This window comes from Apis laboriosa, unplaced genomic scaffold (genome assembly GCF_014066325.1).
Source record: "Apis laboriosa isolate Shangri-la unplaced genomic scaffold, ASM1406632v1 scaffold12_cov154, whole genome shotgun sequence".
Classification (NCBI taxonomy): domain Eukaryota; kingdom Metazoa; phylum Arthropoda; class Insecta; order Hymenoptera; family Apidae; genus Apis; species Apis laboriosa.
In genome coordinates, this window is record NW_025221207.1 from 975,968 (window position 1) to 999,714 (window position 23,747).

Here is a 23,747-nt window from a genome sequence, read left to right on the forward strand (position 1 = left end):
AACCCATTAGTAGAATATCCTCGAAACTATTGATAATTCTACAAAAAATGTTTTAAACAAACGTTAAATATAATTGTAGAATTTATTATACGAAAGCAATAATCTACTTTTCGCGTTCTCCTTGTCTTCCATAAATTAATACGAATTTTAAATTACAAAATAAGATACACGAACCTATTTTAAAAATCTTCGATCTTTAAACATCCCCTCTCCCCACATAACAGTTAACTTTCGTATACCTTCAAACGAAAATTTCTTATCGTCAATAATTCGAAGATATTCGAGTGGATCCATTTAAACGGGACGCCTTTAATATACAAGGGAAGACTGTCTAAAAGATTCGGGTCAAAGGTAAACTCGGTCACGTAGTCGAGCGCATCGAACATATACGTGAAAATCATACATCCGGTCTTTCAATCTAATACATATATCCAATCATCAGAACCTGATAGTTGGTAAACCATCGTTTTACGAGACGCGATGAAACGAAATTAAAGCTGACAGAGAGAGAGAGAGAGAGAGAGAGAGAGAGAGAGAGAGAGAGAGAGAGAGAGAGAAAGGGACAACGGATGCCACAAATATTATGAATAATTCCCTCGCTCCCTTGTATAATTACTAAGCGCTCGTCGCCGCATTTGCGCGGGATCCGTTACAGAAACGATTATACGCGCATCATCAACGTGCCACATACGCGGCCGCTCAAACGATATCGATCGGCGAGCCACGAGCTCGTTACTCAAACGTAAATAAATCAGATTATCGACTTGGCCCGAAAGAAGAGCGGAGAGGAAGGGGCGGTCGTCGAAAACTCTCTTTAAACAAACGGGCACGGATAGGGAAGCGTCGGGGAGACGACGCGGAGGAGCAAGTAGCGACGAAACTTTTTCCTTGTTTCGAGCGGAAACAACTCGCGTTTTTTTCTCGATTTCTAACGACACGCAGGGCTCTCCCCGCCATCGTTGGATAAGTTGGAGGAGGCGGCGGTTGTTTGCGCATCGACTCGATTAAACGTGGCGAAAACGAGGGAAAATCGCGCCTCGGGAAAACCGCCAATTTGCCTCCGGTTCCTAGGAAAATTATCAGATTTTCAGCGGCACGCCGTTACCCCACGGCGAATCACGCGGTCGCCTTTCCCCCCTCCTCTGATGCATAGTTAATTACAATCCCGTTAGAGGCACGCAAGACTGGTAAATTAAAGCAATTTCTGCCTCGTAGCCGCGTTAATGCCTCTAATGACGCGCGCACAGGCGTCGCCGTTTCGAACAACGACGGTTCAATTAATATTGATAACTTCAATTAACGCGGGCCGATTCAACTTGCGCGAATGCGTCGGCGCAGCGACGCGACGACACGTGTCCCTTCCCCTCCCCTCCCCTCCCCTCCGTCCATATTCTCGCATCACGGTTCTCGCTGCAAGTCGAAATGAAAATATACGTATCCGCCGGGTGTATTCGTCAATTTCTTCCTCTTCTCTCTTCTTTCGAACGTTTACGTATTCGCGCGGATTTATCGCAAGTTTAGATTTATATCGCAAGTTGAACGGTGAAATGAAAAATCGAGGGACGGGGAGGAAAAAGTTGCGGGTGTTAAACAGGGAAAAATGTGACGAGATCACGTCCGCGCGTTTAGGAATATTCGCGTTACTGCGAAAGGGAAATATTTTTTTCATCTTTTATATATATATTTTTTCTTTTTTTTTTTTTGGAAGGAGCCGAATGACGCTCGCGTACGTTCACGTTCGTTCGTATTGAACGTATTGACAAAATTTGTCAAACGTCAACACGACGATTTTCTTTTTTTTTTTTTTTTTTCTTTTTTGTATTCAAAAAATTAGTTTCAGAAATATCGTACGGTCAAAGGATTTAACCGGGATTTACAATACGGGTCTATTCAAAAGTCAAACTGATTAACTTCGTTTCCCGTCGAATTTTCAATCTTCGCGCCGAAATCCAATTTCGATATCAACTCGCAGTAATAATGCCGTGTAATAATAACAATTCGGAAATTATAAATTCATCTCGACACGGTTAATCGGTTCGGCTGAACCGATTGGTTAAGCGTTATAAATGTTACTTCGGTGATTTCGCAAGAATCTCGTTTCTTGGCGGATCGATATCGTTCGCAATTAAAGGCAGTTTAAACCCCATTAATTAATTAATTAATTAATCAATCAATCAATCAATTATTTGTACGTAATTATTTTCGGTCTGACGAGCCCTGTAGCAGTTCTGTCGCGCGCCAATCCACCATTTCTGAGAGTTTCATTTCATCGCGGACGGCAATTGCCGTGCCGCGTGCCACGTTCTCAGAACTGTTGACACCAATTACCGGCAAAACATCTATTTCCGACGATGATACCGTCGCCGTTTCACCGATAGAAATTTTAAACGGGGCCGGAGAAGCTTGGAGGATATTGCTTCCCGGTCGTGGTCGTTCGCCTCCTCTAGCTAAACTTTAACGCTAAATTTGTACTCCGTACTTTGGTGAACTTACATCCAAAATTCGAGAGAGAATCGCGAGATAGAATTTAATGAAATTTTTATATAACATCTATCCATCCGAATTATCGCTTATGAATATTTTTGTAATAATGATATAAGATATTTGCAATGCTTATCGAAAAATGAAATGAAAGAAAGGAAAAATTGTTTATAATCAATACAAGTGAAAACAATCCTTTCCTTGTAAAATCAACTTTGATCATTTATATGATGATTCGTTTCGTTGAATTTACACGGTTATTTACCATTCCCGCGATAAAATAATGAATGGAAATTGTTAACGAAAATAATAATAAAATAGCCGTCGAATTGGATAAATATTGAAGATTCCTACTACATTTCCGACAAGATAATCTTTATTGATATTGGTACATAATAATCTTGTATTTACAAAATTTCGAATCAATATTTCTCCATATATATATCGGGAAAATTAATTAAATATACCATCACGATTTCTTTTCTATATAACACTTTTTAAATAATAAAAATTTATGGATACTTGATAAATAACAATACAATACTTTTCTTTTTTTTTTTTCTTTTTTTCTTTTATCATCCTATTTACAATTCCTATCGATCGAACAAAAGATTCTACGCAGAGCGTAGAATTACACGACATATACTTGACAAGCTCGCGAAATAAAAAAGAAATCGATTAGGCGAAGGAATATTAAATAAAAGAAAGGGAGAGAAATTAACAGGACGAACGCGTGAGGGGAGGGACAAAAGAGGCGTATGATATAACGCGAGAGAAAACGGGAGGAAACAAGCGGGAAAAGAACGATCGAACGGAGAGTAGTGTTTGGGCTGGCTTGGTGGAATCAGAAATCGATTGTTCGGCAATAACAATTCGGTGCATTCAGCCGTGGAGGAGGCGAACAAGAGGAGGAGGAGGGAGGGAGGGAGGGAGCGACTACTTTCGCGTTCGGCGCAATATCTGTGAGTGCATTTTCCCGGATATCGAGGCGGACCACACGCGGCCGGATAGGAGCCGTGCATACATGCCCACCCTCGCCAATAACGAACGCCGATTTTTCGAGCAACGAGGCAACCTGTGGCCACGTGTGCGCCACGATCCTCGCGAAACTGAAACGGAACCAGGCCTCGTGGCCATTATGCGCCGGCCACAATACGCGCCGCGTTACGTACCACTCGTTTTCCACCACTCGCGAGAATAGCGCGTTTTTTACAATCAACCGTGCTCCATCTTTCGATCCTATCTTCGAATCGAACGTGGCGCCTCGATCTCGCCCACGATTTCGCCCACGGTTTGGCGATTGCTAATCGATCGTGAATTCAAACTTTGTGCTCTTTTTTCATTGGGAGGATAGATTAACTCGATCCTTTCCTCGATTCGAAGAACACTCTGGTGTTTGTACGAATTAAAATTAATCACAGATTGGTTGAGAGGGAGGTGAGCTTAATGGAAGGTCTGGTTTTAACTGTTTAATATGGATCTTCATCCCTTTCATTGGGATCAGAAGTATTTAATTCTGTTTATTCGTTTTTTAATTTAAACAACGAAGGATTTATTATTCATGTATTCAGTTAATGTGATAAATGTCGGTTTGAATTTATTTTATCAATTATTGTACCATCGATTAATAACGACAATTGTAATTTTCTTTAAATTTCGACATTCATTTCTCACAGAATTAAATTTCATGGATCGTAATGATCGTCTCTTCGTACGTTGATAAACATTTTTTTTTTTCAATTCGAAGAATCGTATTTATCAATGTGCAATTAACATGACTTTATAAAAATCGAAGAGAAGAAACGTCGAAACCAAAATCCTTCCACCTCGACCAACTTTATTTATTTCTTTTTCCTCCCCCAATTTAAAGATTTATCAATATGCAATAACATGACTTATAAAAATCGAAGAGAAGAAACGTCGAAACCAAAATCCTTCCACCTCGACCAACTTTATTTATTTCTTTTCCCCCCCAATTTAAAGATTTATCAATATGCAATAACATGACTTATAAAAATCGAAGAGAAGAAATATCAAAACCTTCCACCTCGACCAATTTTATTTATTTATTTTTTTTCCAATTTAAATAATTGTACGATTTATCGATATGCCGTTGGTACGACGCAGAAAAAAAAAACAGTTTGGAGAGTAGCGATGTCGTGGGACGATCATATTTCACTCGAGCGTAGGTTTTCACGGGACGAAAAATTACAACGAGGGTGAACGAGCCGCGAAACGGCGAGTAACCGCCTCGTATATGCTCGAGGGTGCGGTTCGATGACACGCAAGATTCCTTGGATCGTAAAAGGCCCGTATCTTTCGATTTGGTGGCCGGTGAGGAGGTGAGGCCGGGCCACTACGGAAATAGCAGGTTTTACAATCAGGCGAAGCGACTCTTTAGAGAGGGTGAAACTGGATAACCATCGAAGGAAACAAGGGTTCACTGTAATGCGCTGTTCAAAGATTCGCGTCAACGTCGAACTCCTCGAAAGGGTGAAGGATCGAAAGCGCGCGCGAACACGCGCGTTTGTTTGTAACAGGTAGGTATATTTTTTTTTGTTTCTCCCTGTGGCAAACGACAGCGATACCGTTATTCGAAATCGTGTATTGTGTCTCGCGTGTAGTTGTTTCTGTCAATCATACGCGGTCGATGGAAACGACGCGAAATTGCCGAAACCGCGAAATAGAAAGCTGCCGTGTCCACAATTTTGGAGGGGAGGAAATAAAAAATAATGAAACAACCAAGGAAATGTTTCCCCCCCCCCTTGGAAGCGTAAAATTTCCACTAGAAACTAGAACGTAGCGCAAATGAAACTTTAGAAAGGTCCGCCTCTCTAAGATCCGTACTTTATCCGTCGAAACGTCGAATTAACTTTAAACTTTATCCACGTTTTCCTCGTTTTAACGATCGAAGCCTCGAATTTCCTTGACGAATATATATATATATATATATATAATTTTTTACATCTCCTTAACCGAGATCTTTCAAACCGCGATCGAGGACATTCTTGTGCCATTCTCGTACCAACGCTTAGCCGAGCAATTCGTGAAAATGGAGGAAAAAAGGGGTTGCGTGAAAGCTGGCCGAGTTAAAGGGTAACGGGGCGGAAGAAAGGAGAAACAAAACGGAGAGGGAGGGGGGGAACTGGTCGAGCGTCGAGAGCGAGAATAACTAAGGGTGATGTTGAGGGGGTGAGATTGGGTGACAGGCTGCGCAACGTTGGGCCGAGAGAACGCGTAAACTTAATTGACGAGCACAGGTGGCGCTCAAACCTGACTACCTTTTCCTTCTCGCTGCTACTTAACTGCTGTCGAGGCGCCTCCCCTCTCCTTCCTCCCCCTTAAATATCGAATCCAACCAGCTTCTCGTTCGCAGAATATGCTTCGCGGAATTGCCAGCCGCCAACCGCTGGGGTGCACCAACTGAACGAACCAACGAACGAGCAAAGTTTCCAGTCTCGCTTGACGAGGTTCAAGAAACGAGCGAACGAACGAACGAACGATCGCGCGAACGAAGAAACGATCGAGTTTGAGGGAAGCGGATGGATCCGCGTTAAATTGGAATCGCGAGTCGAGCGGAACGAGAGAGAGAGAGAAAGAATCGTGCGTGCAACCCCTTTCGTTCGCTTCCGTGGAATTGGCCGTTTCGTTTTTCGAGCACCACGCGCCACGCTCGTGGGGGGAGGAGCGCGTTTCCATCCATGTTTAACGAACGTGGAATTAATCACGGGGGAGGGGAGGGCGTTGGATTTCTTTTCAACCCGTTTCGAATTGCCCGATGATTTATGCGACAACATCGAGCGGCCATGCTCCCCGGGGCACGATACAACTCGGCGGCCCCGGATAAGGTTTCCTCCGCGGGAGGGTGAATTCTTGGGCTGGCGCCGCCACGCAGGACTTTGCACGTGCATCTTTAATCACCCGGGTCGAGGGCGCAGGTGAAAGGGGAGCGAGCGTCGCCGCCCCGTGTAAAAAATTAACGACCTGTCTTCCGGGGTCAAGCACGGCGTCGATCGACACCTCCCCCATCCCTTCTCCCCTCTTCGAGAGGGGGGAGTACGAAGAAGAGGCGGATAAGCACGGAGCCCGCTCCGAATAGCCGGCTACCGGTCGTTGTGTTGCACCGGTTCTTGTGTTCTAGCTTGTTTAAAAAAAAAAAAAAAAAAAAANAAGAAGAGAAGAAAGGAAAAAAAAAAAAAAAATTCCTCTCTCGTACGAAACGGCTGTTTTCGTTGTTTTCTCGAGTGGAGGGGAAAAATTGTGCGACCCGCGATCGTATATCATGCCTCTAATTGCGAATAAAGTGGCCGGTGGAGTGAGAGAGGGAGAAGTTTTCGCAACACTGGTAGGGGATTAAAATTTCCCAAAGTACGTACCCTATTAAAAGTTACAAGATCAATACCGTGTAATCGCTCGTTCAAACTTGCCGACCGATTTTTCTTTTTTTTTTTTTTTTCCCCCTTCTCTATCCTGTTATTTCGATCGACAATTTAATTCGACCGCGTTATCTTATCCGCGTTAAGTGCGTTGTATCGAAATCGCTGTCAACTTACGTTTCCACGGGGCAACAATTTTACGAATATATACAAAGTTTTATATATATATATATATACGCGATACATAACGCAAAGGGAGATGGAAAGCAGCGAAACGGTTCGATGAAAGCCAGTGTCGAGGTGTCGACGATCATTTCGATTGTCAGCCGCCGACGTTAATCGAATTCGTGGTTCGAGCTAAATGAAATTAACCACTTGCTCGCTCGCTCGCTCGCTCCTAACCACGATACGGAACGCATCAGCGGACTTCCTTCCCTTTCCTCGTCCATTCTTTTCCCTAGTTTCTTCCATTTCTTCCAGTTGTCGCTCCCCTTTACGGGACAATGAGGCTATCGCATTTTCAAGTTCTTTCGTTCTTCTACTGGCCTACGAGTCCTCGAAAATTCCGCACCCTCCCCCTCGCGCGCAATCGTTGAATTTTCAAGATTTATCCGTCCGCGGATTAACGTTCCGCGCTGAATAACTCGAAACGACTTACGAGGCGGGAAAGCATGCCAGATTTTCCAGCTATTTCGACGAGGAAACGGAAGACGATTAACATCGGATTCGAGGGTAAACGAAATAACGTTAAGCGTGTAAAATGTAGACGGGGAAAATACGCGCGATATTCCGTAGAATTAAATTTCGAATAAACGTTTGCGTTACACCTTGTCCTCCTTTCTGTTAGAGTAGAATGTGTCGTGATCTTTCGCCTTTAGATCCTTTATGCTCGAAATTGTTATTCCAAGGGGTTATTTTAAATTTAAAGTTTATTAATCGTTTATCCTCGATGTTCGATCAACTTCCGTGTAAATGGGTTATATACTTTTTTTTTTTTTTTCAATTACGTACAGAAATTCGCGCGCGCGCTCGCCGTTAGAAACATCGATTTACATTCTGCGCGAATTCTTTTTTATTTTTTTTTTTTTTACCTTTTTTTTTTGCAACAAACAATTTACGAATTATTCGAAATGCTTGATTCGATATTCTATATATCTGTCACGATACAACACGAGACGATGTATTGGAAATACAAGCCGCCAATTCATACATACCGCCCATCACTGGCGCTTATTTTTCGCTCGATTGTTATCCGACTCCGTCCGAGCTTAAAAGAATATTATGCCTGTTGCAAATTGCAAAATAACGGGAATAACACGAAACACGGATAATGAGGGAATAAGTGTTTGTCACGCGAGAAGTTTCGTTCGCTGGCAATCGCGGGGAGGAAACACTGGTAATTGGAGACGGCCGACCGATCAACTCTCGACCAGTTCGAGAGCAGATTCCTCGCTCGAAATCCTTCGTTCATTTCGCGAGTGAAATTCGAAGATGCGTTCTTTGCACTGCGCGCGAAAGTAGAAGAAATCACATCGTGATTCACTCGAACGATTTCACTTTTTAGAGTTTATTTATCCCCCAGTTTTATTTATTCCCGTTGCATCGAGGGACCGGTGCACCGACGGTTTATCTTCTTTCGAGATTCTTTTTTCGCGACTTTCGCGAAAGGAAGGGATCGATCCCTTCCGAAGGAAACGTCGGCGGGGACGTCAGAGCGCTCGACGTTTGATCGAATAAAATATGGATGGGGAGGGAGAGGATGGAAGATCGCGAGATCCACGCTACAATCGTGAATTAAACAATTAAGGGGGTTTAATTTTAACCTGGTGTTCTTGGCAAATTTGTTGCCAAGAATTCTAAGAAAATGGCCCCGTTCCCGCTGTTGGATGAAAATTAGCGGATAATGATGTTCGAAGAAATGAATTATTCCCTGTCTTCCTGCGCAATTATTTCTCCGTGTCCTGTACGAGACGTGACGGGGTAGGGTAGGAGAGGAGAGGGGGAGGAGAAAACGTTCCTTGGACAAAAAAAAAAAAAAATCATTTTTAATTTCGTCCTCCTGTAACGCTCGCGCAACGGTGTCGGTGTCATTAGCGAAGTAGTAAAAAGGAAAAGGGAAGGAAATGTTGCGCTCGTTAAAAAATATTTCTTCCGAGTGTACAAAGCGTGCATATGACCGCCGTCGTATACGCGCCACAAATAAATCACTCTAGAGCAATTTGTCCCGGATAACGGTTGTCCAACGAAACGCGAGGGAAAAAAATCGGTCGATTTCTAATCACGCGAAGCGACAATTTTCCAAAATACAGATTCGAATCGGTATTATCCTAGATAAACTGGATCCCAGAAATTAGAATTCGAACGAGACACGTTTCTTCTTACCTCCGTTCAATATTTATTATACAGGATATTATACAGACGATTTTCCAAAAATCGCGACCTCGTTCCTCTTTCCGTCCAATCACACGTGAATGAATAAACTTGTTGGAGAAAAATAAACGAGGCAGGAAAAATATTAAAACAAGCAAGAAGCCCCTTCCCCCTTCCTACTTCCAAAAGAATCCTCGTTTCCCCTTTGCAACGCGAATCGTAATTTTTTACCCACGGACACGACATCCCCACAGGGCATCCCCACGGACGGAGATAGGAGGCAGGGGCGCAACTACAACTGGCGCTACGTGTAGTAACGCGAGCTAAGAAAGCGTGCAGCATGGGCAATTGTCGGGAAAGAGATGGCCGGGCTTCTCGGAATCAAAATGATCCCTCGACGGGGGTGAGTGAGTGAGAAAGAGAGAGAGAGAGAGAGAGAGAGAGAGAAAGAGAGAGGGAAAGTTATTAAGAAGATTATGGACGGGTCGTTGCTCGAACTTCAAAGGACCAATTCCCATTTTCAATTTGCTCCGGGGGCAGGAGCGTCGAGGGAGGGAGGGGGAGGGGGTCAAAGCCAACTCTCGTTCCAACCCTCGGCCGGATCCTTGCCCGTTTCCTGGATTGGTCCCGCGATATTCTCGAAGCTCCCGAAGAATTCTATTTCTCGGCCCACTTCCGTGCGTCCCTCCCCTCCCCTATCCTACCCTTCGACAACTCGCGACTTCCCTTCGAAAAACCTATCTCACGACGAGTCTTATGGCTCGCGGATCTATATACGCGGAATATATATATATATATCTTATGGCTCGCGGATCTATATACGCGGAATATATATATATATATACCCGATATCATCCTGGTCAAACGAATTCCATCCTCGAGCGCGTCGAATCGAGAAGGAGAAAGAGAAAGAGAAAGAGAGGGGGGGGAGGGGGAGGGTCTTTATAGATCGAAATATCGTCCCACGACGATTCCGCGCAGCGAATGGTGGTTCACAGGAAGGAGCATAGCGGGTTAATTCCATCCAGCGACGCTCTCGCGTAAACGGCGAGGTACGTCTTTGCCGTACGATACCTGTAAAGTTAGTGGCGGCTGACGTATAACAGTTTCGTGGCATCCGTGAATACCTTATGGAGATATTATTCGCGGCGTCGAAAGGGGATCGATAAGACGCGTGTGAATCCGCTTCGAAAGATCTGGTATCGAAGGGGGCGAAAGAGGAGGAGGGAGGGAAAGTCTGACTCGATAAAATAATAAACACGCGATAAAATGTGTAATAATAATCGTACGTTAGGTGATCACCGTTTTTATTTGAGATAGAAAAGTGTGCATCCGTGTTACGTTATTTTTCGATATGATATATATATATATATATATATATATATATATATATGGATGATATATAATATCGGTCCAAATTTGTGGATACACGGGCATTAATGGAGTACATCATGTTTTATTCCATATGATTATTAACGCGCAATAAAGCACTTGAATATTTATGTATATTTACGCGCAAATTTTACGCGGAAAAATTTGATGGATTTTGATGAATCGCGTTATACGAGCGATTGTACTATTTTGTGGAAGATAATTTACCTCGATAATCGATTAATGTAATTGATTTTCTTCTATCTAATAATTGAGTTGAATGTGTAAAAAAAATATATATACGTATATATATATATATATATTTATTCATATTCAAACTTACTTGGTAGATTAAAATTCTATAAAATTATTATATCAAAAGTCGGAGAGATGAAAGGAATTACTTCGATTGAAACACGGATACATTAACGCTATACCTTTAACACACACCAACAATAATGCTATAAAATTTACCATTTACATTTATCGTTTCATCGTTTTATCGCGGTAATAAATATTAAATCAAATATCCGTTTCTTCGATTATTTAGATATATGAACAGGCTCGACGTTGAATATCCGCTTCGTTTTAACAAATTATAGAGGAATATTGTAGAGGAATCTGTCTGTCCAAGAATGGATGAAAAGAATATATTTCAATATCGCGATAAAAAACGAGATGAAAATATCCGATTTTTTACACGGTTCGATCGAGGTTAAACGGTTAAATCGTAAAGGGGTTGTAAAAGATTCGAAACGTCGATTTCCTTCCTGGATGAGTCGGAGGAAGAGGGAAGAATCGGGAATCATCAATCTATCGAGTCGAGTCGAGTATTCGAATGGCGCTAATTCAGTACCCCTTGTCCCTTCGCTCCACTTGTCAAGACTCCAAGTTCGTGTACCTCGGCCACTTAAAGCGGCATTGTACAGGGAAGACAGGACGGGTTCGACCAGGATCCAAATAAATAGGCCCTCGTATATCAACGCCCCAGAAATCGCAGCAGCTCGATCAACCTGAGCGCACCTTACATTGTCTCTGTAAGTCGAGCGCGTCCAACTTCCACGACCTGGATATATCGTCTGCCATTGTCCGAAATAAAATCCTTGATGGACTGCCATTGAATGAATTTCAACCCCCTCGCCTCGCTCTCTAATTCTTCGTCCCGGAGAAAAATTATTCGGTTCTGTATAATCTTAGTTTCAGTCTGTTCAATTGTAATCCTAAGTTTATTTAATTCTGTGACTAATTTTTTTTTTTTTTTTTTACGAAATAAAATAATACATGATATCTTATTTATTTTAGAGATCCTTTTACGTGTAAAGGCAACGACGAATTACGATCAATCGAAACGCGTTCTTCGTAGTTAATTTAAAGCGTTTAAAGTCGAACTCGAGGGCAGCAATCGAAAAAAAAAAAAAGAAAAAAATATGGAAAAACGGGGAAACGATGGATGATATAACTAACGTGGAGCGAATTAATGTTATGCCAACGGCTAGCCGTAAAAATTACCAAAACAGAGAGGTATTGGATCGCGATATCTCTCGGCAGATTCGTGGGGAAAAAACAGGATTATTATTTTTGCATTATCGATTGCTCGGATATATTTCGATTCTCTCCCTTCTCTCTCTCTCTCTCTCTCACTCCAATTGTGCGACGGCCGAGGGATAGGAGCCGATAATTTTAACGAAGAGGCGAAAAGAAGAAGTTTTAAGAAGAAGTCCCATTCATCGGCTGGTCGAAAAAACTGACAAAACAGTTGATAGGACAGATACAGCGGGCACTGTGGAATACGAATGGACTTTTGGCGGATGTACTGTAGGTGGCCGCGAATGGCTTCGAACGGCTTCGAACTCTGGTGCAAAAGTCTCCAGAATCTGGAGGGGAAGGATCGAAGATATATATATAAATATATATATATAAAAGAAAGAAAAAAAGAAAAGAGATATGAGAAAGATTGTGAAAGAGGAGAGGAGGGAAAAAAAAAGGAAAATCCACGAGTGTGGAAGAAAGGATGGAGAAGGAAGAGGACGAGGAACGATTCGGTGGAAAAATGTCATCGAGCGATCCTGATTTACAACGGTAGGGAAATCGGTGCGGCGAACTTCGTGTCGGAAACTCAGAAATTTTCGCTCGTGGGAATCGGAACTTTCATTGACGTTCGTGGTAGATTTCTCGAGCGCGCGTAAAATAAAAAAAAAAGAAAAGAGGGGAGGAAGAAAGAGAGAGAGAGAGAGCGCCATCGACGAACTCGTCGACGAGAACGTGGACGGGCGTCGGGAATCGGTTAACAGCGGGACGCAGGAGGATGTATAAGGATTGTCTTTTATTAATGATTTTCCCTAATGCACATCCATGGATACATAGAAACGCGGTTATACGGTTGCGTAGTTAATGACCGATTAGCGTAGCAAGCTTACACGTCTCACTTTAAAGCGCTTTACTATGGTAATATATCTGGCAAACAACATTTGTCTTTGATTATCGTGGCCGGTGTTTGCATAGCTGTGTAAATAGTACCACGAGGCTCTCCTTTTGCCGGATACGCGCCATCACGTCCAACAAGAGAGAAAGAGAGAAAGAGAGAGAGAATAACGTTGAACTACTTTTATTCTTTGTATCCCGCCTGCCTTTCTCTCTCTCTCTCTCTCTCTCTCGTATTGTTTGTCCCAATTATTGCAAAATTATTCGCGTATTTATTTTGGGGAAAACCGAGTTATCTCCTTTGACAGAGTGCTAGAAGAATGGATCTAACCGACGGTAAAGGAACACTATTATCATTGGCCGCGTTAAAATGTTTCGCGTGCTCGCGCCACTTGAAAATGTGTTTTCAATTTTATTCCATTTCGACGCGTTACGCGAAATATAAAAGCGAGCCCCTCGCGTATCGAATAACGCCCGAAAACCTTGTTTCCACGCGAGTCGAATTATAACCGTTTCTAGTAGAGGGAGGGAGAAAAAGAGAGAGAGAGAGAGAGAGAGAAATCCGTGTAACCGATAACAACGAAGCAATCTGCCCCTAAAAGTTCGATCGTACTAATCGAGCGGCGTTAAGGGGGAGGGGGGGAGGAGATGATAGTGGACTAGGTAATTTTGCCTTTGGAATTCGCCGAGCCAACCTATAAAGACCTTCGATCTGCATGGCGAATAACTATGCAAATTTCTCCATAGGTTGAGCACAGACTTCTGATGACACGGTACACCGTTAAACCAGAGTTGCGAGAGCAAACGTGTTCATAAAGCCACGCATGACCAACACCGAACCTCGTTTCTACCCTCGTTTCCGCGCCATTCGCGCGTGAAAACGTGACAAAAGAGTTTTTCTTTCGTAGGTGCGTCTCTCGATTAGTTTTCAAATACACCTTCGATCTCTACGCGAAGTATTCTCTCTGTACGTTACTTGCACGTATATTTTTATTCGTTCGTTTATTCGTCAAGATGAATATATAAGATGTCGAGAGGCAAAAAGATTTCATCAACATGATGATTAAAATTGAAATTCCTCCTTCTATAGGTCAGATATTATTAGATTTCTGAAAGATTTCGGTTTGGTTTCTTTTTGGTGCTTTTGTTCGCAGAGCGAAACCATGTTAAAGTAGCTCCATGTTGTTTTCGATGAAGCAAGAAGGTGATTCGAGAGAAGGAACGTTTATTTTGTCGAGGGGAAGAAATACGTTGGAAAATGTTGTCTTAAATGGAACAATGTATTTTTGTTACCGTTGATGTTGTAATTGCCTGAACTATATAAGTTTCACCTTGTACAACGCGCCATTTTTTTTTTCCTATACTTTTTCGTATCACTCTTCATCATCGAAATATTTCGTTTTTATTTCGATGTCAATGTTTAAAAATGCACGAAAATTTATACGCGAATAAAATTCCAAGCTAATTGAATTTTTTTTTTTTTATACTTAAAGAAACGAATTGTTGTTTCATTCATATCTCGAAGAGATACAATCTAGAAGACATATATAACCACACGAAGATTTTTAGATTTCTGTGTTAAACAATTCGCTTTGCACGTCCCGCATATGATCAATGCGTACATCACGCTCCGCGTGAAACAGGTACGAACGACGATTTAGAATAGCTAATGTTCCACGGATGGCAAACAGAAAACGGAATGATAGAACCAGCCCGTATCGCAGTTAGACTGCGCTACCGATAAGAACGAATAGGCTAACTCCGCCCTAATCGAATCTCTAATTCAATTTCACGTTACGCTACACTGTCGAATTACGGCTGGCCAGAAGATAACCAGAATATGGTTAAAACACCTAGCTCCTACTCTATCGAGCGTCCGATCTAATTCAACTGCGAACTCATCCCGCGTTATAAGACACTTTTCTAAAAATATTCGGAATTTCATTTACGCAGAGAGAGAGAGAGAGAAAGAGAGAGAGAATCGATTGTCTGGAACACCTATCGGGTCAATTCATCGTGTCTCGACGTGTATGATCTCGAGTGTCACCGCGACCGTGCATCAATTGCAACTGGGTCCGCCATCCATCTCGATGCGTCGCCCGTTACATACACACGCCGCATATTTCCGGACTGCGCATTCAAGTGCTTATGCCGGGCGAAGCGTGTCGTTAGGTCAATCGTTCTAATTTCAACCCCATCCCCATAAATAGGCGCGTAAAAGTTGGCAAAACCGAATCGAAATCGTCAACCTCGAAACATCGTTTGAACATTTTCAAATTTATCGACCTGTTATTCTTCCGATGGATATCGAACGAAACTAATCGGTTATCGTTTCTCCAACAACCCTCTCCCCGATCGTGGACGCTAATTTATCTAATTTTTCTCGTTAAAACGATCGCCACAATGAATCGAAAGCTCTGGAGAAATTAAGAGAAAACGATAAGGTGAATGAAATCTCGAGGAGAGATGTTTTCGCGGGCGTGCAACGAATGGCAGGATGAGTAGAATGATGCAGTACACGTACCGCGTGCGGTGACCAATGGTGGGGCCAAGTCTTGGTCTCGTGGCCACCCCCAACCGCCGGTTGACTCGCTAAAAAGACGACGCGTCTATCGGTGCTTCCGGTTCCGGTGCCGCTCGTGGTCAGAAGCGCTGCCCTCGCCCTCGAGCCACCGATACTCAACGTCGGCGACGTGTCCATATTGCGTGCCCGCCTGCGAAAAAAAGGAAAAACGAACGGATGGATGATCGGTCTCTGTCAAAAATTGCGAAATTGAGGAACGGAAAGGATTTGAAATAAAATCAAACGTACAGGAGAGCGCGGGATCACACGTTTGAACGAGATTGAGCGATGGGAGTGGGATATCTAAAGAGAGGGGAAATTTAAAGAAATTCAGCCTAGGTTTAACGAAGCCTGTTACGACGGAACGACGAACGACTCGAAGAGAGTTTCAAATCGTCTTTTAACCAGTGGTGAAACGTCAGCCGTTGCGAGATATTTTTCATTTTTATTCGTGCGGTTTCCCGCGTATATTAAATAAATTTTTAGATAAAAAATTTCCTCCCGTTATTAAAGGGGAACATTTTTCCCCGGTTATTATATATATATATATTATATTCCCGGTGTAATATTCAAACGCGAAGCCTCAATGAAATTTCGGCCGGCTACACGTTTCGATAATTCCTCCCGTATATAATCGTGGTATCTGGTAATATAATTAATTGCATCACGAGCATGCCGGAATATATTGGTTTTACTAGCGGACTTGTTATCGCGCGTTCATGAAATTATGGTTAACGACGGCATTACAATGGCTCGCCGATGCGCCGCCACTCTCCCGCTCGGCCGCCTATTTAACCGGCCGGAAGAAAACAACTTCTCTCTCGTCCGAGCCGCGAATTTCCTTCCCCTCCTCGCGGTCGAATTAAAAAAAAAGAGAATCATCGAACGAAAGATCGAGACGAGGGGACGAAACGATCGATCGCCGTTCGATCGCCCACAAAGAAATCTTTCGACGAGCTCATCATCGAGCTCGTTAACTCGAGGGAGGATAAGAGGCTGATCGAACTGGCAAAGGGAGCGGAGGGATCGAAGGGATCGCGGGGAAGGTAAGACGAGGCATTCGACGAGGATTTGCGGGTCGTCGACTGTGTGGCGAAAGTGGCAAAAAGGAGAAAGAGGGAGAAATAAATTCGAGGAACGAGTGGAAAATTGGTCGACACGTACCCGCGTCGATCGAATGTCGTTCAATTCCCCTTGATGGATCTCCGATTGATTTGGACACTCCGGGGGGAGAGGGGATACTCGGGATCCGGGCGATAATCTTATCTGTAGAATGTAAGTCGAAAGTCGACGTTGTTCGGACCACGATCCACGATCTCTTATCCTTGGACTCACCACACTTCAACCGGGTAATCCTCAAAGTCGCGTGCACCTAATCATTATAGACGGAGGAGGGGGAGGGGGTGGCGCTAGGTGTTCCTTAAATCGTTCCAGCACGACGTTCGCTCCTCCTTCCCGTAATTACGAGTCATTACGAGGGGATGATTCCAACGCGTGGCACATGTACAGGATATATACACGGCACGAAACGTTGTCCACGGTTTTTATTCGCGGGCCATCAACGAAACAACAACTGGTGGCAACGATTACCGGAATCGGACCGGTCGCGCGAGCGGCCGACGCGTAACCGACGATCAACCGCCACGTAATCGATCTTCTTCGACACAACTCCGCGCAACAAAGTCGTAATCGATTTCGATGGCACGCCGCGATTCTCGAATTTCCCAGCTGCGTTCCGACAGGTCCTCATTCTATCGACCGTTCTGTATCGTGCGTTAACGAGAACCAATTAGCAGGCCCAACTAATTCGAGTCTCCAAAAATTCACGAGTACCTTCACTTCGTTCCTTCGTCGATGGAAAAATTTACTCTACTCTTTAGGTAAAATTAAGATCGGTTTAATCCGTCGGAAAATTTATTTCCACGAGTCTAGCGAGCCCACGCCTGTTACACCGATTTTAATTATACCGACGCTTTTCCCTCTCGTTTTCTCCTTTTTTTTTTCCCCCTCCCCGAGCCTGCGTGCGCGTCACTCTTCCCCCTTTTTTTATTTCAACCGAATCTCGACGACAGATTCGGTCGTTCGATATTTTATTCGCGTCGTAACCGGACCGACGATACCATCGAAGTCAATGAAATCCGGCTGCATCCTGGTTAATTAATCGTTCTCGAGATTCGTTTATACCGAGATTCGAATCCTCTTTAGAGAATGAAACAACCGTGTTTCGAAACAACCGTTCTTCGAAACGAGGTTCGCGGCAGGAAGGTAGGAAGACGGGCCTCGTTCCCCTCTCATGATTCACCGATAAATCAATCCGCACATCTCTCCCCGACCCCTCGATACGACGTACATATATACATATATACTGTGTCTTAGTTATCTCGTAGACGCGGGTGGTCTCGTAGGATCGAAACGATCGAGCATCGGTGGGAGCCCGACACGGCCGGAAGTTGGGAAGCGCCGCATACGAAATCGCGCACGACACTGAACCGCCAGGACGTCTAGCGCCCGAGGTGAGCCTCTCGCGGATTCGCGGGCTCACGTGTGAAATTCTTGCGCATGCACCGACGCCTTCTCCCTTCCAATTTCCCCTCTTTCCTTTCCTTTTCCTTTCCACCGCCGTTTCTCCTCCTTTCGACAACCCTCTCTCCCTCCCTCCCTCTCTCTCTCTCTCTCGCCCGGTCAAACATCCCTCCGTCCCTTTCCGCCAACCGACTTATCTCTTATCGCCAACTCTGTCGCTGTTCTTTTCTCCCCCAAGACTATTGTCCTCTCCCTCCCTTTCCACCCTCCTCTCCACTCTCCTCTCCTCCTCCTCCCTTTCTACCCTCCTTGGCTGGATAAGCTCCTCCGGATGGCATCATGCGAGCGACAAGTATCCAGTGTTAGTCCAGCTTGGCACGGAACTTTGCCGAGTATTTCGCCAGTAAGTAAATTCGAGTGGGTCGGCGAGGGAGGGGAGGGGATGGAGGGCTCGATAAACATCGGGGATAAATGTCGCGGAAGGTTTCTTCTTCGCGAGGATGATGATTTTCGATTTTTGATTATATATATTTTAAATCGGATATAATTCTCTTGATTAAATTTTTCCTTCATCCATTTCGTAACAATTTCGAAATTCTTTTTCACGCCTCTCTCGAAATATCATTTAACGCGAAATGCACGCGTAACGAGCAATCCCGGCGCTATAATATTTCTTATTATTCCTTCGTTTCTCTTTTAAAAGGCTCGACCTGTTTACCGCGATTGAAAGAAGAGAAAAAGAAAAGAAAAAAGATCAATAAAGAAAATCTCCCTTATTCACCAAAGAGCCGTCATTTGTCTCTCTAATTATCTTATTTCCATGTACGCGTTCCAAATTTCTTTGTACAATTATAATTCGTTGTGTAAATCAATCGCGAGGGAAAGATTTTTCAAAGAACGATCGATATCGAGCGAAAAAGATCAAAATTTCATCCCGTTCCTCCCTTTCCCTCATTTTCAACAACCCTCCCCGCGTTTCATCCCCGTTTATACACCACGATGGATTCACCTTCAACGGCCTTTAAATAATAACCGGTTAATACCATCGTCTGATAAAATGGATCGTCACCTAAACAAGGAAATTGCGAGCGCGATATTGCCACACTTTCCTCCAACCAGGCCGTTTCCGACTTTTTCCCTTCCCCCATAAACTTTCCGTTTTCACACCGGTCCGCCCCGTACACCGTCGTTCTCCCTCCTTCCGCATTATCATCCGCGTTTTACCCTCCAACGGGGTCCAACGAGAGAGAGGCGCGACGAAGTGTGGCCATATTTGCGGCCGGGATGAGATCCCATCTACGTTTATAAACTCGTTTAATAAACTCGATCGTAAAAATCTTAAATTAATCCTGTGCATTCGTCTCGAATCCCGTTATCCGTGCTTCTCGAAACCGTGTTTCGTTCGAACGTTGATACGTCGGTGCAAGTTGTACGTCGTTACAGCAGAATTTGTTTATCCGGGCGCACGGACGGAGAAGAATGCGCTGCTGCATCCTCGTCGTTATCCCGTCTCGTTACCATTATCCAACATCCGTTCGTACGGATCGCTTCGATCGTTTTTATTTTTCTTTTCTTCTTTTTTTACGCACGATGATCCCTCTTTTCGAGAACGAAAGAGGACTTGTGGGATACCTGTTGAAGATCGGTTTTCTCTTCTATTCTCGCATCGTCGATCTTCGTGGAACGCACGAACACCCTCGATCGATTAAATCACCATTGGCAAATGGTACGCGAGTAGATAGGGAGGAGGAGGGTGGGGTTTTTTTTCTTTTTTAAAAAAGAAACGAAAAGATATCGTTTCAAAAATACGAATCGATTTCTTTCCTCCCTTCCTCCCTTTGCGTCCTCTTAAACGTTCGCGTCACGTTCGCGCCGCACCACGATGCGGGGGAGGAGACGAGCACAGAGTGCAGTTGGAGAGATAGGGAAACGATAGAGGCAAAGAATAGGAGCGGACAGATTGATCGACCGTGTCTGGATCTCCGCCGTGTCGAGACGAGATGGTGGGGATGGAACGATAAGGGTGGATGGATTTCAGACGATCGAGACCCCACGAAAGCGGAAGTACTTTGGGCCGATCGTTGTTGGGGGATACCATACTCTAGGCTGCGAACGATCTTTGCATCTTTGCGCAAGGAGAAACGTCTTCCGCCGCTGATTGCTCCCTGCGAAATACGACTCCAGCCACTTTCGTTTCCCCCTCGTTCCTCTTCTCGTATACGTTATAGAAAGTTACAGCGAATCGAGCAACGAAATTAAATCTTATTCAAGATTTAAGAAGAAGCGGAATCGGCCGATCAATTTTGTCATCTTTGACAGACACCGGATTTATTCCGATTCTTTTAATTGGAAATAGCCATTGGTGAGAAATATCACCTCGAAACCGATGACCCGATGAACTTTTCCCGTCGATTGAACGCATATACGGATGGAAATACAATTTTATTTTCAGGTATTCGGAGGAGTAATTTAAAAAGTATTCGTCGTGTTGCGTGCACGCGATTACATGCGCGGGATTTTTTTTCGTATTGCAACGTTGAGAAAGTAGCTCGTAGCGAGAACAATAACGGGCGGATTAATTCGTGGCTCGACCCCTCGAATTCGAGGAAATCCGAGCCGAGCCATCCGCGGACTCGAGGGTGGCTATCATTAACGAGGGTGGGAAAAAATGGCGTTCATTGTTCACCGAGAGAAACGAGAGACGGCCTTTGGACGGCGATGGTGTCCCGATGTCTCGTAAAACGCGATTTTATTCGAGGTTGAACAAATTGAAACATAAGCCGCTCGTAAGTCGGCCGGCCCCCTATCCTAACCGGCCAGGCTCCGGGTTTCTTTGCGCCACCCTCCCGCGTCTCGCAATACGCGCCCACTATTCGTCTTTTCTACCGTGAATTCCTCGGATCTTTTTATTACGTCCCGCGAACAAGGCCGGGGACCAAGGTTGCGGGCATTCACGTCGGGTTATACGTACCAACCTCCACCCCTTCTCCAATGCTATATCGGGGCCGAATTTATCTCTCTATCGGGCTCCTCCTCGGCCATCTTGTTGCATAAAAATTTATCTGCCGAGTCGAACGGGCAGGGAAATATGATATCGTTGAAAATCGTATCCCCCCTTGCCTGTTTATCGCCGACCTCCCCTCTCCGTTTCATCGCACGGAATTAAAACGTAACGCGAGACGCGTGCGTATTTCGCGTGGAGGGATACGAAAATTGAGAAGGAATCGAGAGGAAGGGGAAGGGAAGGGAAAGAGAAGAGAGGGTAGCGAAACGGGATCGTAAAAAAATAAATGCCGTGGTTGGGGAAAAATAGAGAATTTTCAGATGAAAAACAACGGAAGCAGCTGCCGCCCGCGGTAACGGCGGATGGAGAAACTTGAAAACATAGAATTAGGGAAGGTGGCGGTCGATGGCGAAGTCTCGGCCCACAATTAAGAAGAGACGGGGCTCCTGTGAATTAAAAGCGTCAGCTCGCTAAAAGATCAAGAATTCTTCTGCTTTCCCCCCCGTCCTTATTTTTATCCCAGCCCCATATACCTTCTCTTTCTCTCTCTTTCTCTCCTGAAAAGTTCGAGTATCCACGTGTCTCGTAACGCCATAACGTGCGCTCTATCGCGGCCGAATCATGGATGGGCGAAGGGGTAGAGAAAGGAAAGAGGAAATATCGGAGAGAAAGATGAAAATCGAAGAGGAACGAATGGGAGGAGGGGAATGGGGAGAAAGTGAAAAGGCGAAACGAAGGAGCGGAAGCTCGAGAAAGGGGTAGAAGTATAGAGGGTATTCTGATTCCGATTCTCCTTTTCCTTCCACATTCCTCCCGGATTGAAGAGGCCTTTATGATGGGATACCGCTTTATGGCACAGCTTCGCCGCTATTATGCGTGCATCGGCCGGTCGAGGGGCAGGAAAAAGGGGGATGATGGGGGAGGTACGGTATGATTTTCGGTACCTCGATGGAACAGAGGGAGAGAGGAGGAGGAGGAGGAAGACTAGGGAGGGTGGCGCTTTGGAGCATTGTGAGGATAATGAAGCCAAGGCGAGATTTCTCCCTTTTCAACTGGCGCCCCCAAACGATATCTCGAACGACTGATTGCGAGATTCCTTTTGGATCTGAGGGTACCGCGTACGGGTGCGTCACGATCAATCGGCGAAGAGGAATCGTAACCCCTTTTCCAACACCGATCCTATTATTTCGACTTTCGTCGGATCCGTCAGAATCGTGCAATTAATATCGAATACGCTAATAATCGTACGATAACGAACGAGGATCGAATATTAATAGAGAGGATCTCTCGACGAGGTAGGAATACGCGGGGAAAGGTAAAATTGGTAATATTCGTAACCTGTTGATCGTTACATAAAACTGGAAAACGTATATACGGATGTCGTATGTGAAACGGGTGTTGCCGTTGACCTTCGTGACCGGAACATTCGACGCTGATTAACCGAACAATCTTAATTAACCGACGGCACGCGGGGCTTGTCAATGGGCTAGAAAACCTGTATTTTCAATGTAATTCGAGAACGGCGAACAATGGGCCAATTAAATATTCGTTTAACGTGATCTTGCCGCATTTAAAATCTACCAACGGGGCAACGGGTGTTTCCGTTTCCAGCCGGCCCCGATACAAAACGTATCCGCGTGGAATTTTAAAACAATGCAAACCTCTCGAGGGAACGTTTTATTACCGCGAAATCGAATCGAATTATCGGTCGAGATCGGGTTTGGAGAATTTATGGAAAGGGAAACCGAATTTTTCATAATTGAAAATTTCGCAAAATCGGTTACTTCGATTTTTTATCGAAAACTCGAACAGTCCCCCTTTTCATTCATTCGTTCCCTTCGAGATATTATGGCCGGTTAACGAGCGGCGACACGATCGAGAATCGGGCGTTGCATGCAGGTAAACCGTTGAATAGGTGGGAAACCGTAGGCCTTCGATTACAGGCCGACGACGGGAAGAAAAAGAAGAGCCGTCCGAAACGTCGGCCGACTTATTACGCGTGTTGCGGGCTACAGTTTCACCTATCGCCGGCCGTACACTCTCGCATATTTTAAGCCGGCCATTTTTCAGCATTTGCGCTATACGTCTACGTCGAATTTGCATGAACCAACGATTCCAGCCTTGTTCCGTGAAAACTTTCGGTGTTTCTACGTGGGAGGGTCGTTCTCGAGAATCGAGGAAGCCCCCCCTCCATCTCCGTCCCGCGAGTGATTGACCGTCCTTTCGCCCCGGGATCATAATCTCTCTAACACCGTCACCTCCTCCCGCCCAACCGACTCCCTTCCCTCCCACCTTCTCTTATATTTTCGTGTATACCGTGTTCCTGGCCAGCGTACCGGCTCGGTATAAATTAGTAGCTTAAATATCTTCCTTATTTTTCACCGAAGGAAATATGTTTCGTGGGAAATATGCTAACTGGAGCGCGTCCAATACACGAAGTCGATGTTTCACGGGCTTTGCACGGAAGATTTTTAAGGATTTCCTCCCGTTTTCCTCCCTTCCTTATATACGGTTAATAACGTCTAATAGCGACTCATATTTCTATAAGAGAAATTTTATTATTTTATTTACGTTCTTTCGATATTTTTTTGGGAGGGAGAGCAGGAGGGGGTTGAAAAATTCGATAGTTGGTTAATCG

The 23,747-nt window shown here is 44.4% G+C and overlaps 1 protein-coding gene across 3 annotated transcripts in view; it reads right to left on the bottom strand.

Moving 5' to 3' along the window:
* LOC122720456 (zeta-sarcoglycan) overlaps positions 1 to 23,747 on the bottom strand; it is a 228,916-nt gene that overhangs the window by 184,491 nt on the left and 20,678 nt on the right. The window contains exons 1-2 of one of the 3 annotated variants that reach the window (XM_043947199.1): positions 16,747 to 16,817; positions 15,544 to 15,733 (exon numbers count right to left, since the gene is read on the bottom strand). The exons of 1 other annotated variant lie outside the window; for it this stretch is intronic. In XM_043947199.1, the coding sequence (XP_043803134.1) occupies positions 15,544 to 15,720 (177 nt within the window). In that variant the 5' untranslated portion in view covers positions 15,721 to 15,733; positions 16,747 to 16,817. Of the gene's footprint in view, positions 1 to 15,543; positions 15,734 to 16,746; positions 16,818 to 23,747 lie in introns of those variants that run through there. One more of the 3 variants, XM_043947198.1, reaches the window with a different exon arrangement.